General features: G+C 39.0%; 1 protein-coding gene across 1 annotated transcript in view; it reads right to left on the bottom strand.

The window, feature by feature from the left end:
- ABLIM2 (actin binding LIM protein family member 2) overlaps positions 1-21,526 on the bottom strand; it is a gene marked incomplete at its 3' end in the record, with an annotated part of 101,741 nt that overhangs the window by 76,838 nt on the left and 3,377 nt on the right. Inside the window, exons 2-3 of the mRNA XM_029084868.1 lie at positions 15,457-15,600; positions 137-320 (exon numbers count right to left, since the gene is read on the bottom strand). Of these exons, the coding sequence (XP_028940701.1) occupies positions 137-320; positions 15,457-15,600 (328 nt within the window). The remainder of the gene's footprint in view (positions 1-136; positions 321-15,456; positions 15,601-21,526) is intronic.

Genomic DNA, 21,526 nt, shown 5'->3' on the forward strand with positions numbered 1-21,526 from the left:
CAGAATTTGCATAACTTTTTTTAAAGTTCTGCTGTAACAGAACTCATTCTTTTTCCAGCTATAAGTTTAAATGCCTGGCATTGGTCTTTCAAATTCTAGTTTTTAAATTAAATACAACTTCATGTAGAAAACATACCTGCAGACAGCACACACAAAACAGTCTGGGTGATAGGTTTTGCCCAGTGCTGAGACCACTTCTCCCTCAATGAATTGATCACAACTGAAGCACCGTGTGCCATAGAGTCTCTGGTAGTCCAAAGTACAGATGTAGTCTCCCTGTCTCACAAAAAATCCTCCTTGAGCCAGGTCACATCCACAAGCTGTAGGAAGAGAAAAGGCAGACTCAGAAGGCTGGGAAAGCAAAGCTTGCTCTCTAAGATTGTGCTGATTTTTCACCTCTGATCAGTATGTTCCTAGTGGAGTATTTAAGCACTTCAATATATGGGCTTATGATCACAGAACAGTTGTGCATCTGAAAAACATTACTTTTGTAGTAAATTACATCAATGATGTATTTTTGTACAGTAATAGCTTGGATTTATTCCATGTAAAAATACTAACCTGAGTGCAGAGGCTGCTAGTACAAAGTCTTCAGGAGTTCAGTTCAGGGCTAGCACGTAGAACACCCGTCATATTTAAGAGGTTAAAGGAAATGCATAAAGGATATAAACCTTCAAATCTAAAGCACTAATGTCACAAAGAAACATCTCTGACAGATTACAGTTGTCTGATATTCTTCCTGAACTACAAAAGCAGTTAAAATACTACTCCCTCTAATCACAGGGTCAGATGCACATAGCAACTGCTCTAACCTGCCACAAGTTTTCAAAATCCTTTTTTAAAATCAGATCTTATGTTTACCTGATAAACAGCACTCACCAAACATGAATTGGAAGGATCTCCAGAACCATCTGCTTCTGGCAAAAGTAGAGTTTTTAATCCTATCTGTCACTTTTTATTTATTTATTTTAAGCTAAATTTGTAGGAAATGGTTAAAGTTGATTTACCAAAGATTTGAGGGACTTTTCAGGGGCTTTCTCCATTGTCCCATGGATGTGGCTAGGCTGGCATTTTGAGAACATGCAAGATGGGAAAGGAGAGATACAATAGCCTGGCTAAAGTAACACAGAAGTAGACAGAGATACAGAGGATGATCCTCAACCATATTGAGCAGGATCTTTGAAAACAGACTTGAACTGATTTATAAGAACTGGAATTCAAAACAGGGCTTCTGCTGCTCGGCCAGTTAAGTCACAGCATCACACTTGCTACTATGTACTCCTGCTCCTGGGGATGTTGCATGTAGGGAAGCACTTCCAGCAGCAAACAGTGCTTATAGTCAAAGCTTAACAGATGACTGTGGCAGTGTCACTACTTGCATACAGTGCACAGAAGAAGAGTGGAAATGTTGTGTATCAGATTTGGGTTGTGTGTACAAAACACTGCAGAGCTGCTCAGTCCCAAAATAGCAGAGGCACCTTAACATCCAAAGTCCACAACTGAGATTTCTGCTTAGGTACCTGAGAGTCCACAGGCACTTTGGTTTTTAAATGTAAAGCCTCCCAACTCACACCAAAGCTTGTTTACAATGCCAAAATCGTCATCTTGCATCTAAATTGTAAGAAGGGAGTCTCCAGTAGGCATGCTCAAGGCACAAAATAGCACACACTCACAGCACAGAAACCTCTAGAATGCATAAGATCCTGTCACCTTCACTCAAAACCATATCCAATTACCTGCCTTTTAAAATAATCTTTCTTAGTAGTTAGAAAGCACAGCATAGGAGGTCTGGGCTCAAGGCCCTCTTTAAACCGGGTATTTAAATTCTTATCTTTCTCCCTGGAGATGGGCCTAACCACTAAGTGACAGAAAAGAAGAATCATGCTCAAACTGTATTAGTATATGACCAAGAACTGAGGAACCATGGGTTAATTAATCTTTTTTATAAGTCAAAATAATTTCAAGTGTATTGCATTTGTCATTGACAACAACTATGTATTAGATTATTCATCTTGCAATACATTGCCCATGTGCTTTACCTTACAGGCTTAACACATTTGCTTTAACATTTTTCTTTCTCGCCCTTGCTCTGTTTTTCACTAAGGACATGCTTTTTCAACAGACTTCAAAAATATTGCATGCCTTGCTGAATATTATGAGTTCCTTTCAGACTGTATATTTCACCTAGGTACATACTGGTGTGAGAGAGGCACAAATCAACTATGGATTTAAGATGATGCTGAACAGCATGCTGAGCTGATATTAACGATGCACTAGAGCAGTTCTAAATTGTATCATACGGTGTTCAAACTTGCAGAGCAGACCATAAAAGAAAAAAGTTAAAGGACATAATTGGGTTTCTGAAGTGAGTAGGGAAGGATATTTCTTTATGCCAGTATCTTCTAATCGAGTCCCCTGATTAGAAGTGCCATCACTTCAGCCTCCCTGTATGCAAATTCATTGGCTGAATTCAGTAAGAAGGAACACAAATTGCTCCATGTTCATTTGAACAGCAGAATTAAGATTATTAAGTTGTTATAATACCTGTTACTATACTTTCCAATTAATATTAATGGCCTGACAGTCATAACAGATACACTGTAAGTGACCTCCATGCCAAAGTAATGGGTTCTTCTAGTGGCTTTTGCTAGACACCACACTATGGTGATATTAATATAAGAAATAAAAGAAATTAAGAGGACTATGAGAAGGAAAAGCAACCTACCAACATACGTGCTCCACAATAGTTAATGATTTTATTCCTGCAGAGAGCTATTTCAAGATATATCACTTTCTGGATAAAGCAAGTGCTGTAAATCTCACCCACCTGCAGCTCTAGAGCAACAGATAAGATATATAGAAAAAATTCACAGGATAAGATTGCAATTAGGATATTGGCCAAGGGGGAGATGACAGTGGTTTGTGAAGAAGGGGGAAGCATAGCCTCAAGGCAGGCCGTTAGCACAGCTAATTAATGAATACAGGGGAAATGCCAATAGGAATAATGTTCTTGCTTCAACAAAGCAGACCCATGGCAATCAAGTGCACTAATGACCAAAAGCCCATGGGCACTATCATCTGGAAGGAAGGGAAGCTGGATACCTTGTAAGCCCTGATCTAGCATATAACTTGCTCAGTTATTTTCACAAAAGACTGATTCAGAGTAGAGCTCGGCTATCGGGATGACCTAGAGAATGAAAGACTGTTTTTAAAGATAAGCAGAACTTGTCTTGTTCAGCCTAACAACAACAACAAAAATAAAACCTTAGGAAACAACTAATATCTCAACATACATCTGAGGTTTAAACAGAGTGAGTTCAAGAGAAAATTAAGACCTATTTAAACCCAATGAGAATGTTGTCACAAGAACAAGTGAGGAAACCCTGGCCATGAATAAATGGAGGCTAAAAATAACAGAAGTGTTTCTAACCACAACACGAATGAGGTTTTCAAAGAGCATCCCAGTAAGAATGAACACAGATGAGAAAAAAAAAATCAGATCTCTATAGCTTTCTAATGAAGTCTGAGCAATATTTAAAAGGGATTATGAGATAATGGTTAAAATACTAGCTTAAAGACACTATCACTTAACAGATAATGAGAGAAATCACAAAACCATTAAAAGCATCAAATGTGAGACAAGCTTGGATGAAATTAGAAAAATAATTGGTTTTTATTTTAAATTTCTTAGGGTTTGGGTACCTTAAATCCAATACCACCATTCGTAAAATATAAAATCAACATTCAAAAATGCAGTTCTTCCATTAAATGATTCTGCTTAATTAAGCAGATGCATCTGTCATCCTCCATAAAATCAGCACTTAGGAAACATTACAATGTAACAAATACCTAACAGTTTTATTCAACTATCCTCATGTTTTATAGTTACATCAGAAAATGCACAGAAGTATGGAAAGCAGCTCTTTCTTTTTCACTGACAGTATTACTTTCTGTATAATACAGTAGTAGAAACAAACCGACATATAAATAGGTGTATAGGTGTAAACAGTATAAATTTATTTGGAACCAATTAGATCCATAACAAATTGAATTAGGACTAGTGGCCAACATGCTTATTCTTCTTCGGAGATTTGATAACCTCTTCCGCTAGGCAAGGCTATTAAATCCCCTGACGTACATCAGCATGACTACTGATTCAGTTCAGTGCAAGAACATTTTTATGGCAGAGGATTATAATTTTCTTGAATATTTTGTTTTTAATAAGGCCAGCTGGTTTAATGTCACTACAAACATAACTTGTGAAGACGTTAGCTGAAGCAATTTTACATGTGCCATACTAAACAAAAATATTTTTGTCAATGGGCATCAGTTCTTCTAGAGTCCCCTCCAAACTGATTAGCTGTAAGCAAAACTCCTAAGAAAGAGTCCATTAATACATTTTTTTGGCACAGAAAACTGAGCAGGGTGGGCTTTCGGCCCTTTCTTTCCATCTTATTTTGGCATATGCCCGTAAGAGAGACCATGTATGTGACAGTTCACAGAGGTGCTACCCTCTGCAAAGTCCTTACATTTATTCATGAATGAAGAAAAATCTAGATTATGAGTGAACCTGGGGCACAGGAGGAAGTCTCTATGGTTACTCACTGACTTGGCAGGCTGGGGGAAGCCACAACTTTTCCAAAATCCAAATACTTCTCCCCTGCTCTTCACACATCCCTCCATCACCAACCATAACCCAGGTCACAAACTCTCACGTGCTCACGCACTCTTGAAGCATATCCATCTGATATGATCCTCGACACTCAGCTGACCAGAGGAGAACACAGGGATTCCAGTAATACTGGCTCGGATATTGAAATTGTCCCAGTTTAAACCTGAGAACAGTAGCTCTGAAAATAGACCCACTGGCTATCCCTCAGGTGAGATGCTGTGCCCCTTGTCTGCTGCTTACATGGGCAGAGAGACACTGCCCAGCTGAGATGATCCTGCACACCTGCAGGGACTAGAATTCAGGGAAAGGAAAGCTGGAGGGAGTTGAGGGAGCACATTTGAAAGCAACTACCAGATCTTACTCTACTAGGATAGGAAATCAGTGTTATGTCACAGACCCACTCCTACCCAACACTTGTCATCCAAAACAAGTATCTGGAGGTAGAGCTATTTAAAACCTAGAAACAGTTTCCAACCACCACTGAAGTTCATTTTAGTGAAAAAAGAAAAGCACTGCAAACATAGCACTTATGATAATGAAGAGACTAACACTGAGTAACTCAGCTCCTTGTCTTGGTGTTACCTCACATACCAAGGTAATGCCTTATCCTGAAAAGTAATGAGCTTTAGGGAGTAATTTTTAAGTATGGAATAAATAAGTGTTTGTCTTCTCTTACAGGATCTAGCAGTAAGCCAACACCTGTAAGTGTTGAGTGATTTGAGATGGAAGATATCCATACCATTACCACCACTTCAGCATGGCTTCTCTGACAACTCACTAATGCTACTCATTAGGATGGCTCACAGTTACACAACACCAAAATACCTCATATAGATCTGAGGGGTTCCTCTACTCACTTAGAAACAGGCTACTTTTTTCCCCAGTCTGGTGTCTGGAACAGTGCTGGTGCACAGCATTTATGCTGTGTGATTTCACAGTCAATCAAACTCCGTAATTCTTTATTGCCTACAGCTTATAAAAATAAATAGCAGCAATAGCAATTAATTAATGCACTTAAGCATGCTGCTAGCCTGCTATTGTATGTCATCAGTATTTCATATGCACTGTATGATTATAAAATGCATCCCTATTTTCCTTGCTGGCAAATGAGCCCACTGAAAGTAGATTAATTTTTCAGCTGTGTGCTGGGTCTGAAAATCAGCTGTGTCCTGAGAGGCTTGAAGGATGCTACACTTTCTGAGCTGCTGTAAACTACAGCAGCCTATAGCAGTAAAATGCACCGGTCTTATCATCATCCAGACAGTGTTGATTTGCTTTCAGCCTGCCAGACAATCAAGCATTTTGCTTATCAACCTGCAACTGCATGTATGAAGTCTATTTCTTTTTTTTCTCCCATTTGTTGCCTGATGTAAGCAACCAGGCACAAATCCAACACAGGAGAGGCAGGGTCCCTGAAAATAAAGAAGGAACAGAACGTTGTTACTGAGAAAACAATAAAAAAAATCTCAGCTTGCCCAGAGATTATATATAAATAAATAAAAGTTTTATTCCTCAGTACTGTGGCTTTATGTTCATTTCTACTATTTTCCTCCATCCCCAAGATGGATCCTGGTGGCTGACTAAGATCCCAAAAATGACATGTAGAACACTGCTGATATTCTCTTTTGACAGCTAAATTGCACATCTTCATACACCATTGATGTAATCTGGGAGCCCATTCTCCAAAAGCCCATGATTATATCTGGAACATTACTTCTGCCCGCTATGTCTGTGAGAGGCAATAGCAACCACCTGGCAAAGTTCCACCACTACAGCTTTTACTTGACTTCAAACTGACCTGCAATTGATTTGAAGCAGTCTAAGCCCATTTCCAGAAAATAACTGTGACTGTGAGACTCTTTCTGTTGCAGACTCTTGTGCAGATGAGTCCAGGTAAACTTTTCATTAAGGTTTTGGGGAAGTCTTGCCCAGTTGGAAGTTTGCTGGACATGCAAAGCCTGCATAGGAGTAAATTCTCACTCACCCTCTTAGTCAATTCACACCTGAAACTTCTGTCTATAGGTGAGACATCAGCAAGACAGAAGTAATCTTGCAATGGTATATAATCCATATAATCCAGTTTCTCTTCCTAGGCAGGAGTGATCATATCTAGGTCTTTCCAAGCAGATGTCCATAAAATCAAGAACACTCAAGCCTCTCGGTCACCAACAGCATTTTAGCTATAATATCTGAAATGCCAGCTATAATCTCAAGGACTGGAATCTTACTTCATTTTGTTACAGCCTAGGGTAAACAAAAATAGAAGTATGCAGCACCAGAAAAGTCTGAGTCAGACCTGATGGCCCTCTCCCAGCTGCCAACTAGAAACTGCAGGGAGGCAGACGGTTCTGCCAGAGGAAACGCAGAAAAACTTTGTGGAGTGGTGTAAGGGACTAGATGGAAGTATGCTTCAACGTTGTTGGCAGAACCATCTAACCAGGGAAAGCCCCATCGCCATGTGCCACCTGTGAGGAACATGGATGCATTCTAAGAACACAGTCCATCTCCTCTGTGCATGTTCCTGGGCCCAGGGTCAGTATGTGGGGGGTTCAGACCCTCTAGAACTTTCGGGGTCCCTCTGGAGATGGTACTAGGCATGCACCCCACCACCAAGTGGGTGGCGTGGATATGAAACTGGACATTGGACTGATGGGAGCTGCAACTCTGTGGTAGTAGCTATTGCACCCTTCTCTCTCCCCCCTCTTTCTCTTTTCCACTCTTTTCCCTCCCTTTCTTTCTTTTTGTTGTGGGCCAAATAAATTGACTTGGCACTTGACTCTGTTTTGAGTCTTAATTCTGTTTCCAGGAACAGAGAGAACCTGGTCACAATATCTGATTGGACATCACTCAGGAGTTAAGCCTCGCTCTCCCTGGCCACCTAGAACAATCTGAGGTCAGTTGGAAAGCAAGGGAATTTAACTTCTGTTAAATTGTCTTGCCTAACAGTGGATCATGACAAATTTGTAAGACAGAAAGAACTGTGGGCTATATCTTATCCATTTTACACTTCACCATGCATGTGCAGCATAGATAAAGGTATGCACGATACATCACATCTACACACACTCTCAGGCTAGACTGGTCACAATACTCATGAATTAATCTGTGGGGTACACTCTTCAGTGCAGGAAAACCCTTAGAGATTCAGAATCTTCTTATGACACTGACAAAACATTAGTGACTCAGGTGTGCTAACTAAAATGGAGAGTTTGGGGAGTTTCCCGTGCACTTGAGCCCTGCAACTTGACTCCTATAATTTATGGGAACTACATATCTAGTAATTTTTTCATTAGAAAGTGCATTTCCATTTTCCATTTCCCTCCTAGAAAGTAGAATTTTCCAGTAGATTGAAGACAGTGTTGCTGCCCTATAAAAGCTCTCCTGTAGTGTTAAGGGTGAGAGAGAGAGATCCTCATAGCACTATGTATGTGGCTGTTCCAAGCTACTGAAGCAACCTCCAGAAAAACTGGAAAAATTGCCCAGTTTATATTGATTTATTACTTTGAGGAACCAATCTGGTTATTTATAATTTACAATCATGCTAAAGAGATTTAAGAAACAGAGTAATGCGCTTTAATCCATTTACAACCTAATAGCATTTTAAGTGTTTATGATAAAATACTGCTGTCATTTGCTAGACTAATTAAAACAGGTTGTTTTTTTCTTTTAACACATAAAGCAAAAACATTAAATATTTTCTGATTTTTCATAATGATGCTTTGGGTGCCAGCTACAGGTTTGCAAATTAAGTGGTTGCTCTGACTGTGCACAGATATGGCAGATGGTCTTGTGTTAATGAGTTGCAGAAAGTGGGAGGTGGAATAACACCACTGTGGCACTGATGAATTTTATGCAACAGCTCTCTCTGGGTGTCCATGCAGGCTTCACACCACCTCAGTGCACCGAAATGTTCAACTGCTCCATGTAGTATCTTGTATCCCTGTGTGAAAGTGTGATATAGACAGAAAGTCCCTCTCCATAAAGGCTTCCTTACACTGACATTTTTTGCATGTAGAAAAACTTTACCCTAAGAAGAGAATTGAGTAATTCAAAAGAATTACAGGCTCCTCACAGGCATGACATTATCTAATGTGGGCTGAAATTATGTATGCTCAAAACTGCTTTATCTGAATAGTATCTCTACTGCCTGCAAAGCTTCTGTTAGCATCCAATACTTTATTTAATGGAGATCAGGCATAATTTTAAATGCATTCAGTTTTGTCCTGGTTCTACGTTGATTTCAACCAGGATGAGTTTTACCACTCTCCATTTGTTTGGTGTCTTTGTCTAAATCTACCTCAGCATTCCCAGCACAGTCAAGCACCTCTCTGAGGTAGCTCTTACCAGTGAGAAGAAATGGAATGGAAACATCTCCCTCCATCTTCTGCATGTGGCTGTGTCTGTAGTTTGGATCATGCCCTAGAAGTTTCAGCAATTACTTCTTTGAAAATCCTATCCATGTTTTTAATAAGCACTTAACTTTCTAGCATAACTTCTCAGTCTTTAGACTAGAAGGATATGAATAAGGAGAAAAGCAAGGCAATGAAAAGACTAAAGAAAACTGTATTTGTCTATTAGTAAGAAAGTAAAGCAGGGGTATTGTATAATATCCTGAGTATAAAGACTAGAGTAAGCATGTTTAGCTTTTCTATGCCTTAAAACTCTAAAATTCCAGAAACTTTGTGTCTTTAAATGAGATAAATCAAGTTGGAAACCAGAAATAACAGAAGCTTGGCTTCCTGTAGTGCATACTTAGATAACCTTTATTGAAACGCTAGGAAGATATTCCTTTACCAGTACTCATAACCATGATTCCTGTCCCTTTCACCACACTTTACTGATACAAAAATTAATAAAGAGACTTCTAAAAAAATCCATCAGACTCTAGATGACATTAGAGTGCGCATGAAATAGAGCTTAGTGAAATAAAGCTTTCACTAGAGTGTTGATATGACTGGCATATGACCAACCAAGACATAAGGGGTTGCAGACAGTTCTTTATGAATACAAAGAAAGGTTGCAACAAGAATGTGGTTAAAGCAAAAGAAAAATTAACAATTACTTTGTGATTTTGAGCATTCACTAACCAACCACATTCTTTTTTCACGCTTTCACTATTGAGTTGCTTTTAGAAAGTTAGTGGCTAATTATTTCTAAAGTTTAAGAATCTCAAATCCACAAAACAGAATCAATGGCCACTGGATTAAATCACTTTTACACGGGCAACAGTGATTATTATCATTATTATCATAATTATTATCATTATTTCAGTGAGATAAAATATTAAACTAATGTGACATTGGTAAGTCAGCCCTAAACCCACCATACTGTCCAAGCCAGACTCCGAGAGTATTGCGTCGAAAGCATAGTTTTTCCTATTATACTGAGTTAATATGATCTGGGATTGCAAAGTATTTGGGATTGTAAAGTATTTGGGAAGCAATGGGCACGTTGCTGAGAGAGCCTGATGAACAAGAACCCCTACCCTGCGTCCCCAGTGCCTAAGATACCACACATGCCATCGACCACTACTGCTGTGCCAAAAGTTGGGACTCCGAAATCTTACTTGTGAGCTTCCCGTAAATGACTCCCATTCGGAAACGTGAAACCCTGTAGCTATGTCCGAACCGCGAGTCCCTCAGATTACTCAGCGTAGCTTTTAACACACTTATTTATATCCTAGCAGATACATTTGATCTAACAAACACATCACTATTATCACGTTACTTGACATTTTTAACCTTTTCACTGAATATTCTTATCTCTTCCCTTTAACATGGCTTCATGATAAATGATGTAAGTCTGGGTTTTGTTGTGTGTTCTAAGGAAAAAATGCTCTAAATGTGATGTATCCAGTCCAGGGCTCTTACACAATTCCCAGGAAACCGTAGTGCCACAAGACTCATAAATGCTGACCCACAGAACCACATACTCAGCTCCACTGTGATATGATATGTTTTAACAGGTTAATTAAACAAGTAGATGAAAATTCATGGTGAAAAAAGTACACCTGAAACTGCTAGCCGTGCCAGCATGACGACTGCACGTACTGCATCTATAGCAAGGCAGTAATCCAGGGAATTTTGAGTAGGGGTAAAACATGACAGACACACACATAGCAAAGCCGCTAAAGCACAATGGTCATGTTTTTACATCTGTGGCTTGAATTGCAAGCTTACTTAATTTCATCAAGACCAAGCCAGTAAAGGACAAAGATATGAGTTACAGTTCATCTCACATAGGAGTAATCTTGCACAGAGAACAGCTTTTTTGCAGGACCATATGGATTTTCCCATTTAACTAGGGTGTAGGCTGCAGGATTTTTGCAGGCAAAGAGATTTGCAAACTCATTATAGACTGTCCATTATTTGGTCTGCCAGAGTGACTATACATGTAAAGTAAGTTTTCTGATTTTACATAAAACTATAGTAACCAAATTATCCAGAGCCCTTAAAAACATTTGGCTTTGATTCACACTTCCAGTATTTCCTAAAATAAAACTATAGTAACCAAATTATCCAGATAATTGTGGCTTTGATTCACACTTCCAGTATTTCCTAAATACTGTATTTGACATCAGTTAGTGCTACTTTGGAAACGCCAGGATGTTATCACATCCCAGAAAAATAAATACTTGACAAACACTCCTAAAACAAGGAAATTTCTATTTTTATTAAAGATCACAAAGGCTACTCAGGATAATATTATCGCAGCACATACATCTCTCCTATCTACAATTCTCCGCTAGTCTGTCTCTCTACTGGCTCACTAAATAATGCTGTTGTAATCAAGCTCCAAGGAAGTATTAGCCTAACACCATACCCCGTATGAGAAGCAATCCTGACCCGACAGACACACTCAGAATGAACTAAACAACACAATTTGTTTTAATTTGATAGTCTGAGTCATCAATATTTTAGCACCTTTTATCATTTTCCTTGGTGCTTTCATTACAGTGGTAAGAAATAATAAGAGAATTTGCAAACATGGGAACCAAAGCCCTTGAAGTCTAATGAATAAAAAGTTTGCCTTATTATTTCAAAAGCATCTACTTATATTAAAAAAAAAAACTGATTAAAATGGGAGATATTTAAAGTAACGAGCGAGTAAAAAATTAGAAGTGAGACTAGATTGCATGTTCCCTACAGCTTTTTACTAGCAGACTAGATGCGCACCTTAACAAGAAATAATACATACAAATAGATGAGTATAAATCCTATTTATAACGCCTATTTACCTCCATAAATCCTATTAAACTTTGATGCTGAGGAAAACTAACAGTTGTTCACAGCATTGCTATAAAAATTTTTAATCTGGATGTGTATCTCAGTCTTGAATACTAAGAATTCTTTGATTTTTTAAAACTTTTCTTAGAATTGTTTAGAATCATTATCTGGTGAATGAGTGACTTTATACTAACCTTCCTTGGTTATATAATTTAATTTGAATACAAAAGGCACCTACTTACTTGCTGTTACCTTTCTGAAACTCACAGTTCCCATAGGAATAATCAGATGTCAAGCAGTATGGCAGTATACAAAACTACTTTTCTACCCTAAAATATGAAACAATTAAATGTCTCTGCCCCCTCTGAAATCTCATAATTTATCCAACACTGTCAAAGAAACAATCTCACAGTTTACAGATATTCAAAAAGGTAAGTGGGACTTCCTCCAGTGTAGTATCATCTGCCACTGACCAAGTCATTCGAACAGACCTCAAATACCTCTAGACAACCTCTCCAGACATGGTCATTTGTAATGCTTCATAGAATCATAGAATGGTTTGGGTTTGAAGGGACCTTAAAGATCATCTAGTTCCAATCCCCCCTGCCATCAGCAGGGACACCTTCCACTAGACCAGGTTGCTCAAAGCCTCATCTAACCTGACCATGAACACTTCCAGGGAGGGGGCATCCACAACTTCCTTGGGCAACCTGTTCCAGTGTCTGACCACCCTCACAGTGAAGAACTTCTTCCTAATATCTAATCTAAACCTCCCCTCTTTCAGATTAAAGCCATTTCCCCTTGTTCTGTCATTAACTGCCCTTATGAAAACTCCCTCCCCAGCTTTCTTGCAGGCCCCTTCAGGTACTGGAAGGCTGCTATAGAATGTCCCTGGAGCCTTCTCTTTTCCAGGCTGAACAGCCCCAACTCTCTCAGCCTGTCCTCATAGGAGAGGTGCTCCAGCCCTCAGATCATCCTGGTGGCCCTCTTCTGGACTCGTTTCAGTTTGTGGTCTTGCATCATTGTACATCTGTAAACACTGTGAGAAGGAACATAATTTTCTACAGTTTTACAAGTACCTAAGGTTTTTCTGATGAAGACTACAAGATGGTTTAACACAGAGGCAGTCAAGCTAAGCAGGCAGGCAGCAGGCAGCTTAGCAGGGCAATGCAGCCAGCCCACACATGGATTATCTGTCCTGGGACTGTCCTGCAGCTGCGCTCGACACTGGACACAATCTCTGTCAAGGTGCTATCTTTGGCGGATGAGGTGAGAGGGGTAAATTGCATTGCTGAGTACCATCAAAAGAAATGCACCGCAGGGAGGAGTTAACTGCAAGGTAAATATATTCCCACGGTCATCATCCTGACTATGCACAACAGTCCAGCTGCATGACAAGAAAAGGGGTTCAGAAAGGGAGTTGCAGCACAAACCTCTCCTCCAAGGCTAAAAGGAGGTAAGTGGTCAGCCAACTAGGAGAACTGTGTGCCATTTTATTGCTAAATCCTAATACTTGAATTATATTTTTTCATCCATTGATTTAAGAACATGATTAAAAACCCAAATCACATTCGTCTAAACTAATTTTTCCCCCCCTTTATAATAGCTAGCAAAATGTATGTTCAGCGCTCTGTTCTGTTCCTAAGCTCTTCTCACATAACAACGTGGTAAATTCACTCTATAAAGCAACTTATGCTTCTTAAGTACCAAATAAAACCTAGAAAGAAAACAACAGATACCAGAAGGATACCAGAAAATTGATGGAAACTCTTGAAAAGTGATAAAAGAAATCATGGCATTTAAAGAATGAGGAGAAAAAGAATCCAACCATGTGTGCAAACTTAGCACTTCAAAAAATGATTAGTCAGGAGGAACAGAAGTACTCCAAGAGTCCTGACACCAAGAAGCAGTTTAACCACACGTCTCTGACACTATCTCCTGTGCCAGCTGAGAGCCTGATGGGCAGCTGACAGACTCTACCCTGCTTCTTCTTTGTTAACATAGTGATTTTTTTTCTCTCATTTAATCCAAGATCTGCCTGAAGCGAACGAACTCCTCCTTATCTCTTACAGACAGGTAGGGGTAATACAGCTTCTACAGTATATTCATCACATTCTTGTGCATGGGGGTGGAAAAAAAAGACATCACACTGCCTAGATTTGTGATCAGTGAATAGTTTCAGATCCCGCTTGCTGAATTTGCAGGTGATCTGATAACCTCTAAAAGAAAATACCGTATGAAACGAAAACACAGATGTATAATTGTGTCTTGTTCCTTCTGTAGGACTTCTCAGTGTTTTCTCATAGCAGATCTGTACAAAAGGGGCTTGGATTTCACCCAGATGAATCTTATGGAGACTTACATGGAGCACATACCAGTATCTTACTGAGACTTCATGCAGGAAACAAGACTCCTGAATAACAAATTATCTGCTCTCTATCTGAATTAGGTCTGAAAAACCTAATAATAAAAGTTGCCATAAGAACAAGTGGCTTTAGAAGAGTTTGAAAGATGTATGTACGGGCTGTGTTCTGCTTTAAATAGCATTCTGGTTCTGAATAGGTGACCAAAATATTTTTGCTATTTAGGATAGTGCACTATGCTTATTTTTCTTGCTGTGTAATTTTGCAAAGAACACAATTATTGAGCTGAACATTGAATCCTGTCTATTGAACTCATTAAAGATCAACACAGTATCGAATATGCTTAATCCCCTGTGATTTATAAAAATATCAATGTAGCTGACACATAACAACAGTTTTCTTTCTGATAGTTTCTTCTAAATAGAAATGGAAATAGTGACATTAAAACAGCTGGGACCAGAGCCATGCTCATGTTTCTAGGCTGTGCTACGAGGATTAATAAATGTCATTTGAAGTACTACTTAACAATGAAGTAAGCAAGTTGTCCATTAAACATCAGTTAAGATTTACTCACCTATACAATCAAAACAAATTAGAACTTTGCAACTTCCAGATAATCTTTCAAACAACCAATAAGCTACAGAATGGGTGTTGTATTGCTTAATTCCCTGTTTCCTTGACCATCCTTCTGCCAGTCACGATGTGTCAATATTAGATCACCAGGCATTAACCTGGAGCAAACCAAGTAGTTCCCCTCAGAAAATGGCAAAGCACAGATGGCCACACTGGGATTCAAATATCATAGCCTAAAACACAAAGAGTCTGACAGAGGTGGCCATGGCTCACCCCATGGCATGCATTAGACAGCTAGGAGAGGGATACCCTTTGGGTTTCTTTGTAAATGTTCATTGTCTCCTAACCCCGCAATGTGTTTCACTACCAGTTCTTACAATCTGTTCCTCTTCAGGTCCCAGCTCTATAATAAAACTCAATGGGTTTATATCCAGTCAAAACATACACCACTGTTAGGATTTAGGATGTTTACAGTTTTACAGTAAGCAGTCATAGAGTTTACAGTAAATCCTTTCATGTATGGACTGCATTTTAAAATATGTTTGTGAAGTTTCCAGGACCAGGAAGTCACATGCCCAGTGCTAATGCCCTAGTTATAGGAAGAGCTGTGACAAACACCTACCTTTGCAAACAAAGCACTTAATATGGAAATACTTGTTCTGAACTCTCAAAACTTCTCCTTTGCATGGGTTTCCACAGTTATTGCAGAGAATTGCAGTACTTGATGGCTTCTCCAGTTGGCTATGTACAGCCTGTGTTTGTGAAACTGCAAGGGAAAACAAAAGGTAGAGCATTTTAAAGGCCGCCAGATGCATTACTGCAATAAAACCATCTTCTGTAAGATGTACAAATAATGGCAATTAACACCTGGGACAAAATAGGTCAAATGGATCAAACAGTTTTAACTTCTGGTATTGGCCAGCACAATCTGCAAAATCTGCTAAAGGAGCTGAGCCAAACTTCTAATTTCATAACTTTCAAAGCTCACACCTGCAAACATTTCAAACATAAAACAGAATTGCTTATAGAGGAAAGAATCCACATGATAAAGTCTTGAGAGCCTCCACCTGAATTTCAAAAAATGCTTTGTTGTACTTTCTCTTCAAGAAATCAAAGGCTATAGATAAAAGATACTGTTTTTATCCAAAGCACCTTTAATGGGATTTAGTAATTATTACACTGTGAGCTATGAATGTTTAAAGTTCAAGGCAATTACCTTTTTAATTGTTTTTAAGATAGAAATACACTCCTGTAAATATTCTGATTTCATACTTCTGAAACATTGACATCTCTGTAAATACCACATATAACTGATCACTAAAAAAAAGTTGCTGTCATTTTCTAAGAAAATAATTTCAAGAGATTGGTGTATCCAGGTTAGTAAAATATTAAGTGAATTAAAAATTTGCTGCCACCTTGTGATGTAAATTAGAAATTGCATTTATTGGGCTGTTGGTAATAACAATATAAATTGGGATCCCAGTGTGTTAAGTAGAACAGGCGAGATATGACCTTATTCTTGCAATTCTGCTGTGGCATCTGCATCAATTTTTATCGCACTGTACTTAGGAGTCTAGAGAGCAAACACTGCGGCGGGTAACTATAAAGGGGCTGTACTGTACTCAATAGACTTGGCTTTTCTCCTGTGTGAAGAAGAACTAATAACAGGAAAATATATCAAGCATTTTAAGAAAATTACATGCTAAATAACATTCTTCTATAATGGGGCATGTTTATTCTAAGGTTGGATTGCTTACTTCTAAGTAACTGAATTTTTAAAAATTTTAGCTTCAAAATAAACTTACCAACCAACCAGTTAAAATGAAGTAACCTCTCACAGGCCAATACACTAATTATGAATGGTGATGATTCATGTTTCCCTTCAGAGTCTAGTTGAGGGATAATGCCACTTCTGTGTAACCTCTGCCTTTCACCAACATTAAAAAAAAAAAAAAGGAGGGCGGGCGGGGAGTAACTTTTTGTATGAGACTGCTGAGACACAATGGATAAATCTGTAAGAATCAGGGTTAAACTCAGATTGGCCAAGATCTTTAGTTTCTATTCCTATTGGAATATCAAAGTTGCTATTTCAGAAACTAAGCTTCTGAAAGGAAAAACAAAAGGGGGGGGGGAACCCCACAAAATTGATTTTAATTTTAAAAAACCCTAACAGTTACAGTATGGACACTATGAACACACATGATGACAGATGATAGCAAAATCAGTAAGTGGGCATCATGCAGCTCTTGTTCTCCAATATCCAACATTGTTGCTCTTCCTCCTCTATTCTGACCCTCATCCTCACCACCGGAAAGTCGTGGTGATACTCAAAAGGCCTTTCCACATCCACCAACTTTAAGAAGCCAGTATTACAATGAGATGCTGAGACTCCCACCCAGTCTTCCAGGGGAGTTTCTGCAAGTTTTGCCCAAACTGCACTTACTACTCCTGTAAGTAAAGTGGTTTGGATTGGTTTTTTTGTTTGTTTGGGTGTTTTTCCCCATATAGGAGATACATAGGATTGAGCTGCCCATAGCATTATTCACCACCCATGAGCATTCTGCCCGGTCTGCTGACATTACACATTCTGGGACTGTCAAAAAAGTCCTGCTCAAGGCAGTGTGAACTCTGGAGCTATTACTGAAGCCCTGGTTATAATTAAGCACATTTCCAAAAACAACACAGCACGACAAACAATTAGAAGTTTATAGAAAGGCAGATGTCCAGATTTGCACAGAGCAATTAGCACACACGATTCAAGCTAATATGAGGGTCTGACCTATTCCTCAAAAGAAAATAGGGGAAACTCAGAACTTTACAATACTTAACTGTTGACATGAGAATTTCTCTTTACTGTGACCTGCCCAAAACAAATTACTCACCCTAAAAAGAATCAACCCTGTAAGAAACTGAAACAGAGTATTTTCCTGAGTTACTTAGTAGAGTAGCTGCTAAAAGTTTATAACTACAGATAAAGAAGGCTTGCTCCCTCCACAATTACTAACAAGCATCAAATTTGTAGCATTTAATTCATGGACACCTTGACTTAAAAAGAGCTGACCACACCCAGCACATTTTGGCCTAAAATATTACATTTGAAACACAAAATTCTAATTGGAATTATTAAATATATGTCTTTTTTTTTTTTTTTTTTCATGCTTGACTCTTCCCATGGCTAAGGCTTTCTGAGCAGCATCTCTCCGGCAACATCAGCACTTGGCTGGTGCAGAGGCACACAGACAGCTGTGATCCCGTGTCGTGGTACATCCCATGGGCAGGGCAGTAACCTGGCTGAGGAGTCCCAGCCACAATGCAGAGCACAGAATCATAGAATCATTTTGGTTGGAAAAGACCCTTAAGATCATTGAGTTCAATTGTAAACCTAATACTGCCAAGTCCACCTCACATCTTTTAAAGACTTCCAGGGACAGTGACATTTCCCTGGGCAGCCTATTCCAATGCTTGACAACCCTTTCAGTGAAGAAATATTTCCTAATACCCAATCTAAACCTCCCCTGGCACAACCTGAGTCCATTTCCTTTTGTCCCATCACTTGTTACTTAGGAGAAGAGACCAAGACCCACCTCACTACAACCTCCTTTCATGTAGTTGTAGAGAGTGATAACGTCTCCCCTCAGCCTCCTTTTCTCCAGGCTAAACAACCCTAGCTCCCTCAGCTGCTCCTCATAAGACTTGTTCTCCAGACCCTTCATCGGCTTTGTTGCTCTTCTCTGGACACACTCCAGAACCTCAATGTCTTTATTGTAGTGAGGGGCCCAAAACTGAACACAGTACTCAAGGTGTAGCCTCATCAGTGCTGAGTACAGGGGGACAATCATTGCCCTGGTCCTGCTGGCCACACTAATTTCTGATACAAACCAGGATGCCTTTGGCCTTCTTGGCCACCTGGGCACACTGCTGGCTCATATTCAGCCGGCAGTTGGCCAACATCCCCAGGTCCTTTTCCTCTGGACAACTTTACAGCCACTCTTCCCCAAGTCTGCAGCATTGCAGGGGGTTGTTGTGACTCAAGTACAGGACCTGGCATTTGGCTTTGTTGAAACTCATACAATTGGCCTCGGCCCATTGATCCAGCCTGTCCAACATGTGCCAGAGGAATCCAGATGTACCACTGGAGAGCCCCAAGCGCAGCTTTCCACACCAAACATACCAACTTTTCTTAAAGTGAAAATACTGTCATATTTCCAGAGAAAACTTTATCTGTTTGTTTTCTTGAACCTGTGTTGCACTTGTTGCAAAGCAGTAGAAAATTGAAAATGGTTGCCAATTTGTTTTGTGAATTGTGAAACTATTTTGATAATTGTTGCAAAGTGACCGAAAACAGAAAGTTTTGCTTTCCACATTGCATGTGGTGTTCAGTGTCCAGAGCTACAGGGCTGGACTATTTAGTACATATGCTTCTCTTCAGGTCTCAGGATCAAGATTTAGAATTTTAAAACAAGTGGCTCCTCAGCTATAAGATAAATTAAAAAGGAAAAGATGTAGCATTTATGTTGGAATTCTTCCATTAATCCTGAAGTAACAGAAATTATATTTAAAATATGCATGGTACACAGATGAATATTTTTTTTTTTTCCTCTCAGCTCAGAACTGAGCTAATCAATATTTCACACAAAACCCCAGTGTGAATACAGTGCCTTTGGGCTCATTATAAAACTGTGCTTCTGAAGACAGTTTTAAATACTTATTCATTCATCTAGCACAACAAAGTGATGTAATTAATGATATATTAGGTTAAGTTTGACTATTTTAAAATATATTGTGCTTTATGTTGAAATTGCAACTACTGACACAATTTTGGCAAACTGTATTAGTCAACCTAAAATTTTAACTTATGTTTCAAATATTTTTTAAGAAAATTGTCATGTAATTTTAAGGAAAATTACATGGCAATTTTCAGCATTCAACTTTGATGTCTTTATGTATCAAAATCAGTCTTTGAAGCAGCAGAATATATAATCAACATACTTAATGAGTGAAATAGTGAATTACTGATGGAATGTAATGATCTGAGACTACTCATAGGATCATAACTGACTAAAGAGCTCATTAAAAATTAAATGCTTATATTATACCATGATCTGGAGAATTTAACGGAACGAGAAATTTCCTTCTTAACTTTAAATGACTTTTTCTGAACAGAAATACAAATGAACGCCTGATTCTCCAAACTTCCCTTTCTGCCAGACTGCATTTTGCTCTACCCCAGGTATCTCCACCAATCCTTAAACCCTAAAAAGATCTGACTGCACATACTTTTTGACAAGGACAAAAACTGGCAAGAAAGGAACTAGCAAACACTTTCCCCAGCACTTCATCAGCGTACAAGGCCCATCTGCTGGGCACATCACTGCCAATAATCTTGCTAAATGTCCAGTGTTCACGTATTTCTGATGTCAAGAATCAGTCTCACTCCAACAGGTTATACAGTACATAATTCTGTAGTTCTGAATCAAGTAAGGCTTACTGAATTAGCAATGGTTTGTTAAACAAATTGTCGAGTAAGATACATCCCTCAGATTTACTTCTATACTGCTTGCTTGAAACACATGCACTTGCTGTAAGTATTGTGGGGAAAAGAGGACAGTGGTATCACTCGTTACCAACCTTCAGGCAACTGTAAAATTATGTTTCCAGTGTGCTTATAACTTTGCCAAACTTCAACCATTTATATTGACATTCTTCATATTTGCTGTTTTTGAGCTAATTTCTTTAGGGAAAAATTCAGACAAACTGTTTAAGCTTATTATAAAGGTGTAAAGAAAGGACAGGACACAATATTTGCAGTGTTGAAAAGAAAGCATAGCATCTTGTTTTTGGAAGTACTTTGGAGTAAAGGCTGAAGCCTGACAGAGATGGACTTTGTGAAAGGTACACTGGATCCATGAAAATACACGGTATGTGGTCAAAAACATCCCTGTTTGAGTAAACACAGCTCCTTCGGTGTTGCTAGACTAAGTAGGATTTAACAGTAGGGACCAGGATGAGGTGCCAGAGCTGCGGAGATTTGGCTGAGACAAGAATGTTTTGGAAACAGCACCAGACAAGCTGATCATGGTGGCAGAAGTGAGAAGATTCGCTAGTGCCTGGTCATGCTCCACTCTGGAGCCTGGGATGGAAAATGTCACTGTGCTCTCAGCATCTTCTCCCTGCTGTGAGCAAACCACTGAGGGCAATCAAACCCTTAGCAAAAGATCCTGTCTAGGACCGGTTCACACAGAGGATGACAAACCTCTTTGCTATCAGGCTTTGGGTAGCCAAAAGAGAAAAATCTTCATGGTAGATGACAGACCTCATGAAGAAACATATGGCCAGAAACTGCAGAATTCAACACAGTCCTAATGCTTTTTCCACTTTGGTGCTTTTTGGTTTAACTTAACATAAAGACTCATAGAAGCCGTTATTGAGCTTAGAAATCAAGTACTGAAAAGTTACGAATACCCATGCTTAAGAATATAAATTCAATCTTGGATCAAACCTCAAATATGAAACTTAAAATTCTTTCACCTGCTTTTTTCAATATATGGACACAAAAAAGGCCACATATCCCATTTACTCCATATTATTTAACTCCTCTGGTGATTAGAGAAGCCTGGATAAAGGGCCAAATCATACAATTTAATATTACAATCACAGAATCCTGGAATGGTTTGGGTTGGAAGGGACCTTAA

The sequence above is a fragment of the Antrostomus carolinensis genome, unplaced genomic scaffold (assembly GCF_000700745.2).
Source record: "Antrostomus carolinensis isolate BGI_N321 unplaced genomic scaffold, ASM70074v2 scaffold10395, whole genome shotgun sequence".
Lineage (NCBI taxonomy): Eukaryota > Metazoa > Chordata > Aves > Caprimulgiformes > Caprimulgidae > Antrostomus > Antrostomus carolinensis.